Here is a 7563-nt window from a genome sequence, read left to right as displayed (position 1 = left end):
ACCCACCCATCTATCCACCTACCCACCCACCCATCATCCCTCTATCCATCCATCTAGTCATCTTTCCATCCACTCATCCACTTTCCCATCAATCCATCTTTTCATCTACTAATTCACCCACCTACTCATCCACCCATCTACCCACCCACCCATCCATCCATGCGTCCATTCATCCATCTTTCTATCCACTCACCCACTCACCCGTTCATCTGCTCATCTGCCCATCCACCCACTACTCACCAACTCAGTCATCCACCTGCCCACCCCCGCCATCTTTTCATGCACTCATCCAGCAACCTACTCACCTACTTATCCAACTACCCAGTCATCTATATACATGCATCCATCCAGCCTACCGTCCACTCATTTATCCATAACTCATTTATGTAACACACATCTATGGATATTTGACAATGTCTGCTGTGTGCCAAACATTGTGCAGCACTCTGGGCATACAATGGTGAGCACAACCAGAGAAGGTCTCTGCTCCTGTAGTTACATATAGCACAAAGAATCAGCAAACTGACGGTACAATCACAAACTGATCTGCCCTCCATCACATCTCTTCTTGCATTCTCTCCTCACTCACTCTGCTCCCGCCACACTGATTTCATTGTTTTCCTTTAAACACACCTGGCACACGCCCACCTCAGGACCTTTGCATCACAATTCTCTCTGGTCAAAGTTACCTTCCCTCATATCCTTTGAGCCTTGCCACAGAGCTCCCCTTCTCACAGAGTCCCGTTCTGACAACCCTATTTAACCCTACAAGGGGTTCCCACTCCTGAGTCCTCTTTGCTGAGAGGTAGAGAGTCCTGAGATGTGCCACCCAGCTCCTCCTACTGAACCGAAGGACTCATTTCCTTGCTATGGAGAGTGATGACAGATGGCCCTCAGCTCCCAGCCCGCTCCGGGCCTTGTCCTGGGTTAAAGAAAGCCACCTTAATCAAGGTTACACTCTCTCAGAGGCAGCCTGCACCCAGTAACTGGTCCTATATTGGAGCATGAAGGCTGGTCCCTTTCACCCAATTGAGGGCAACTCTGAAGAGCCACCTCCGGTTCAGAGCTCTCTGTGAGGTCAGCTGAGACAGAATCACAACTGGCTTTCTCCTTCTGCCCTGTCTGTCGGCCCCTGTCCCTTCCCTGTACATGTTGCTTCCAAGAGTATCTGAATTCCACCTGAGGTTGCTTTTCAGGGAACCTCACAGACAAAGACTTTCTTTTCTTTTTTCTTTCCTTTTCTTCCTTTCTTTCCCCCTTTCTCCTCCTCTGCCTCCTCCTTTTTCTCCTTTTTTTGCATATAAATGATCACCTTCTAAGATCCTATCTAGTTTACTTATTTGTTATGATTTTTTTTTTCTTTTTGAGTTGGAGTCTCACTCTGTCGCCCAGACTGGAGTGCAGTGGCCGCTCCCGGCCACCGCAGCCTCGACCTGCTGGGCTCCGGCGATCCTTCCACCTCATCCTTCCAAGTAGCTGGAACTACAGGCGCGCACTACCACGCCCGGCGGATTTTTGATTTATTGTAGAGATGAGGTCTCGCCAAGTTGCCCAGGTGGGTCTCCAACCCGCGGGCTCAGGCAATCCACTCACCTCAGCCTCCCAAGGCGCAGGATTACAGGCTGAGCCACCGAGCCCGGCTTGTTATGATTTAACAAATAGATTTAACTCCCCCATTTGAGTTTCAGCTCCACAAGAGCAGGGATCTTTGTGTCTGTTTCGTTCACTGACAGCTTCAAGAACAGCGTCTGGCTCATAGTAAGTGCTCAATAAGTAACAACTGAGGAGTGAACATGCTCTGAAGTGAACAAATGGGCTATGAGAGTGAGTGACTAAAGACGTTCCCTAGGCTGGGAGTCAGGGAAGGGAGGAAGAGATGGAAAAGGGTTGGGTATTCCTATTACATACCGAAAAATTAAACCTATAATTTGACTAAACAATATGTATCTGGCTGTAACAAAAACACAGCCAGGCTGTGGGACTGGGTGGTTAGCTTGGGAGGATGCATCCGCTGGGCCAGGCCATGGGGGCAGCGGGGAACAGCCAGAGGCTCAGGCTTCTGCTTTCCCTCCCCTGGACACAGGGCCGGGCTGCAGGGACTCTCATGAGCCCTTTGCCTGTGGTGACTAGCAATTCAGGCTCTGGAACAGGCAGATTTCTCAGATGACAATTAACATGCTATTCAGGAAAGCCTTGCTGAAGGGAATTCAAGTGGATCTGTACCAAAGCGAACACCACGACAGAAGCAAGAAGGAATGGCCCCCCTTGCGTCCCCTCAAGGTGAGCTGCATCCATACACACGGTAATTGGTGTACAAATGATGAACAAAGTCCACCAGCTTCTGTCTCCACAGGGTTTGGGACTCTTACCTGGTCCAATCTCGCAGGTGACGGGAAACTGTTTTATCAGCGGCACTGAGGTGTTGCTGTAGTAGTCGGTGTCCCGGACCCACCAGTATGGGCGCTGTCCAAAGAGAATCCTGTGAAAAAGTGGAACCAGTGTCTAGAGTTACGAATGAATGCTCTTGTCTGAAGCCCACACCTTCGAGAAGAAAGAGTAGCTTGAAGAAGAGACACACGTGTGCCTCCAGGAAGGAGAAGTGGGTGTCTGGGGAGAAGCATGGGAGGGAGACTTGTTATGACACATCCTTATATAACTTTGTTGTTGTTGTTGTTGAGTTGGAGTCTCACTTGGTCGCCCAGTCTGGAGTGCAGTGGCTGCTCCCAGCCACCGCAGCCTCGACCTGCTGGGCTCCGGCGATCCTTTCGCCTCAGCCTTCCAAGTAGCCGGAATTACAGTCATGCACTACCACACCCAGCTGATTTTTTTATTTCTTGTAGAGACGAGGTCTCGCTGCCCAGGCGGGTCTGGAACCCGCGGGCTCAGGCAATCCACTCACCTCAGCCTCCCAAAGGCGCGGGATTACAGGCTGAGCCACCGAGCCTGGCTGTATAACTTTTTTTTTTAATTTAAAAAATATTTTAAAAAAATAGAGACAGGTTCTCGCCATTGACCAGGCTGGTCTTGAATTCCTGGCCTCAAGCGATCCTCCTGCCTCGACCTCCCAAAGTGCTAGGAGTGAGCCACCGTGACTGGCTCCTTATATAACTTTTACATTTTGAACCATTGGCATGTATTAGCTATTCAAACACAAGCTCAAGACTCTGAAGTCCATGTTAATGGCAGTCATGTGACTTTTTTTTCTGCCCTAAGAAGAATTTGTCCTGTAAGGAAGAATATGGAACTACAGTTTGTAACTTAGATTTGCTTGTGTTATAGGCTCCTTCTTCCCTTTCTTCAGGCCTCAGGAAATCTTGTACTTTCTTGACATCAGGGAATGCACCCTAGCCCCAAGGCAAGCTCCCCCAGGAGATGGGGCCTTCATTCCCATCAGATTTGTCCTCTGGATGAGCTTCAGATGCTTGCTCTGTGTCCTCTTTGTGTTGAAACAGGAAATTTCAGACAAACCACGTCCCCTTTAAAAGTACTAGATGTGTTTTTCACTGTGGAAACAGTTGTCAAATGTCAGCCTGGATGCCTTTCCCCTGTGATAGTGGAGTAGTGATTTCTCACCCAAACCAGTGACAGCCACTAACTCTGACTTCTATCAATACCTAGAGAAAACTTGTGGTTCCTTCATTGAGATCAGATGTTTGGAATACCCCTTCATCTTTTTAATTTTTTTAGGGTCATGCTGCTCAAGGGGACATCACAGACAAAATTTAGTAGTTTATTCAACAGAGGTTTCAGAAATCTTATCTATCTGCCTTGCAAGGGCTCCAGAAACTAATAACAATTTTTTTCCTACTCAAGAACTTTTTTTGGTGGGGGACTGGATCACGTTCTGTCACCCAGGCCGAAATGCAGCGGCACGATCAGAGCTCACACCAAACTCCTGGGCTCAAGTGATCCTCTCTCATCAGCCTCCTAAGTACCTAGAGCTACAGGTGCACACCACATCTGGCAAATTTTTTATTATTTCTGTTTGAGACAGGGATCTCACTCTGTAGGTCAGTCTCAAACTCCTGGCCTGTGATCCTCCTGCCTTGGCCTCCCAAGGTGCTGGGATTATAGATGTGAGCCAACATGCCCTTCATTTTCTAGATGAGGAAATAAAGGGCAAACCAGTAGTGTACTAGAGTCCAGCTGGCACCAGCTGACTATTGTCAATTGTTAAACATTCAGGAATTTTGCAAGTTGGAACCATTAGTAGCTTGACAGTGAATAGGAATATTTACATGACAGAAATTGACAAGTGCTAAACTCAGAGCTTTTTATCCCCAGAGAGTCAGTTTATAGCACTGAATATAGCATAGCATTTTTTTTGGGGGGGGGTTGTTTTTTGTCTTTGGTCAGGGTCTCTCTGTTGCTCAGGTTGTTGGAGTGCAGTGACATGATCACAGCTCACTGCAGCCTCGACTTCCTGGACTCAGGTGATCCTCTCACCTCAGCCTCCTGAGTAGCTAGGACTACAGTCACCTGCCACCATCCCTGACTACTTTTTTTTATAGAGACAAGGTCTAGCTATATTGCTCAGGTTGGTCTTGAACTCCTAGACTCAAGCAGTCTTCCCACCTTGACCTCCCAAAGTGCTAGAATTGTAGGCATGAGCCACTGAGGCTGGCCGTGGGTATCGGATAGTCCTTGAGAACATTGCCCCTGAAGCCATCCTACCTGGGCTTCAGTCCTGGTTCTTTAAGTCTTAACCATGTTAGTCTAGTCATTTAACTCAGACCTTGGTCTCTTTATCTATGAAATAGTAGTAACTACCCCACAGAAAAGCACTTAGCATGCGGCCGGCACATGCTAAGTGCTCAACAAACGTTAGCTATGATTATTATTAAGCTTCCAGAGATTACCTAAGTTTATAGATGATAAAACAGGGATGCGGAATGTTGACAGGGCTTGCCAAGGACATGTAGTGGCAGAATGAGGGCTGGAGCCCAGGTCTATGGTTACTTTTCATTCTCCCACACAACAGATTTTTAAAATTTCTGTGTTTTCTTTTTTCACACGTTGCCTTTCCTCTTTCATGCATCTATCTTTATATTACCTATTCTGCTTTAAAGTAATAAAACAGCATCTCTTTGCTTAGCCTGTAGCTCAGACTTTTCACTAAATTCAGCCGTCCTTCCACCCTTTAATCACTGTATTTTCAACTCATCGACAGGATTTTCTGTGCTTTCTTTCTTTATGTAGATGATCCAAAGTCAGGTAGGGAGGAACCTGGGGCTGCCTGAACAGCATGGGGAGCACAACTTCTGATGGACAGACATTTCCAGAGAGAATGCCAGCCTCCTTCCTTGGCGATCTCCTCCCTGACGGTTCTTACCACTTAAAGACGAGGTTGAGCCAGTCTCCAATCACAGCCACCCAGAGCAGTTTGATGCCCACAGCTTCTCGAAGGTGGAACCAGATGGGGAAGAGGACATAGAAGGCATTCCTGAGGTCTGCAATCATGGACACCAACATGAACCAGTCCTGGGAATCTTGGTAATTCACCTGGAGGTAGCGCGTTGACTGGATCCCAAAGTCATGGAGAGCATTCATTCCTTCTTCCATCCTCCCTGCCTCAGGACCTCAGGAAGCTGTCGGCAGGGCCCTGGCAGTGAGGGCAGGCTTGGTGGTGACTGCTCTGCTATCAATCTGTGCCTTGCCCCTGTTTTATACACCCTGTATCCAGTCTGCGGGTCAACCCAGCCTGATCTTTGGACCCAAAAACCACTTTTGTCTAAAACCTATTGATCAAAGGTGTATCGCCAGTAGGTTGATGCAAACATGTTCGGGGTGATTTACGTAAAATATAAAAACAGGCACACAAAAACAGCCTGATAGACCATGCACTCAGCAAAGCCAATGATTAACTTTGGCATGCTTCTTGACAGTACAAGGGGTTGCCCTCCTGGGGCCGAAACCAGGCCAGAGTCTAAATCCACCACAGTTCTTGCAAAGCTATCAGATTTTTAAAGTCAGCAACAGCACTTCTTTGGAGACAAAGAAAGTCTCGATGCTCTAGCTATTCAAGTTTTAAGATATTCATTATAAAACATAGTACTTTCAATCTGGTGTGATGGCTTACACCTGTAATTCCAGCACTTTGGAAGACCGAGGTGAGAAGATTGCTTGAGCTCAGGGGTTCAAGACCAATCTGGACAATTGGCAAGACCTTGTCCCTACAATAAATCAAAAAATTAGCCGGGCATGGTGGTGTGCACCTGTGGTTCCAGCTACTTGGAAGGCTGGGCATGGTGGCGTGCACCTGTAGTTACAGCTACTTGGAAGACTGAGGCAGAAGGATCACCTGAGCCCAGCAGGTCGAGGCTCCGGTTGCCGTCAACATGTCTCTTTTTTAAATCGGAGTCTCACTCTGTTACCCAGACTGGAGTGCAGTGTCACACTCACAGCCACTGTAGCCTTGACCTGCTGGGCTCAGGTGATCCTTCCGCCTCAGTCTTCCAAGTAGCTGGAACTGCAGGCCCATGCCACCATGCCCGCTACTTTTTTGATTTATTGTAGAGACAAGGTCTCACATATATTGCCCAGGCTGGTCTTGAACCTGTGGGCTCAGGCAATCCTCTCACCTCAGCCTCCCTAATTGCTGGGATTACAGACATGAACCATCACGCCCAGCTTGAGCTTTCTTTCATATGTACTCACACACACACACACACACACACAAGCAGTATACATATGTACACATATGAAAGAAAACTCCAGATAAGCTGTATATGTATGTATATATATGTGTGTATATCTATATTTATCTCTATCTCTATCAGTCTACAGACAATAGAAAGACCACAAATCCTGGGTCACCCAGGACTCTGAAATGAACAGGGGAATGGATCAGGTGACAAATTAATCCATTTTTCAAGGAAAAGAGTCAGTAGAAATAAGACTTAAAAATTTGCCTGCATTTCCCATCAGAAAGTCTGTCTTGACATCTAAGGGGTGGATTGGGGACAGGGAAAAGAGTTAGCGTTAGTAAGTCTGTAGCAATGGGAACCATCACCTGGGAGATGTGACTCTGGGTCCCACCCCGCTCAGGCAGACTCCCGCTGCCCCTGACCACAATGTGTCTGCTGGTCCTAGCAACCTTCTCTTGCCACACTTTACCTGGAGAGCAGGTAACATGACGGAGGTTGTGGGGAGTGCAGAGGAAGCCTGTGTTTGGCAGTGCTGGGGGGTGTGTTCTGCACTGTCAGGGTGGTTGAGCCAGAGGCAGGGCACCTCACCAGAAGAGACAGCCCCTTCCCACTAAACTTCCCCAGAAAGAATTTTTGAATGCTGGTCTCAAGCAGTCCTCCCACCTTGGTCTCTCAAAGTGCTGGGACTACTGGTATGAGGCACCATGGTCGGCTTGAAGAACTTCTTTAACAGGGAAGATGACAAGAGTTAGAGGGAAATGGTGGGATCTCTTCTCTGGCCAGAATGCAGTGGTGTGATCATAGCTCATGGGAACCTCAAACTCCTGGACTCAAGAGATCCTCTCAGCCGGGCTCGGTGGCTCAGCCTGTAATCCCAGCAGTTTGGGAGGCTGAGGTGAGTGGATTGCCTGAGCCC

At 47.9% G+C, this 7563-nt stretch overlaps 1 protein-coding gene across 1 annotated transcript in view; it reads right to left on the bottom strand.

Moving 5' to 3' along the window:
* The window catches only part of G6PC (glucose-6-phosphatase catalytic subunit), an 8833-nt gene extending 3193 nt beyond the window's left edge, over nucleotides 1-5640 (bottom strand). Inside the window, exons 1-2 of the mRNA XM_008068236.1 lie at nucleotides 5333-5640; nucleotides 2370-2479 (exon numbers count right to left, since the gene is read on the bottom strand). Coding sequence (XP_008066427.1) covers nucleotides 2370-2479; nucleotides 5333-5562 — 340 coding nt within the window. The 5' untranslated portion in view covers nucleotides 5563-5640. The remainder of the gene's footprint in view (nucleotides 1-2369; nucleotides 2480-5332) is intronic.
* Nucleotides 5641-7563: the final 1923 nt, after the last annotated feature.

Source organism: Carlito syrichta, unplaced genomic scaffold (genome assembly GCF_000164805.1).
Source record: "Carlito syrichta isolate Samal-C Ts95f unplaced genomic scaffold, Tarsius_syrichta-2.0.1 Scaffold309898, whole genome shotgun sequence".
Classification (NCBI taxonomy): Eukaryota; Metazoa; Chordata; class Mammalia; order Primates; family Tarsiidae; genus Carlito; species Carlito syrichta.
Note: the sequence above shows the minus strand (reverse complement) of the source record. Positions and strands in the feature narration are given on the sequence as shown.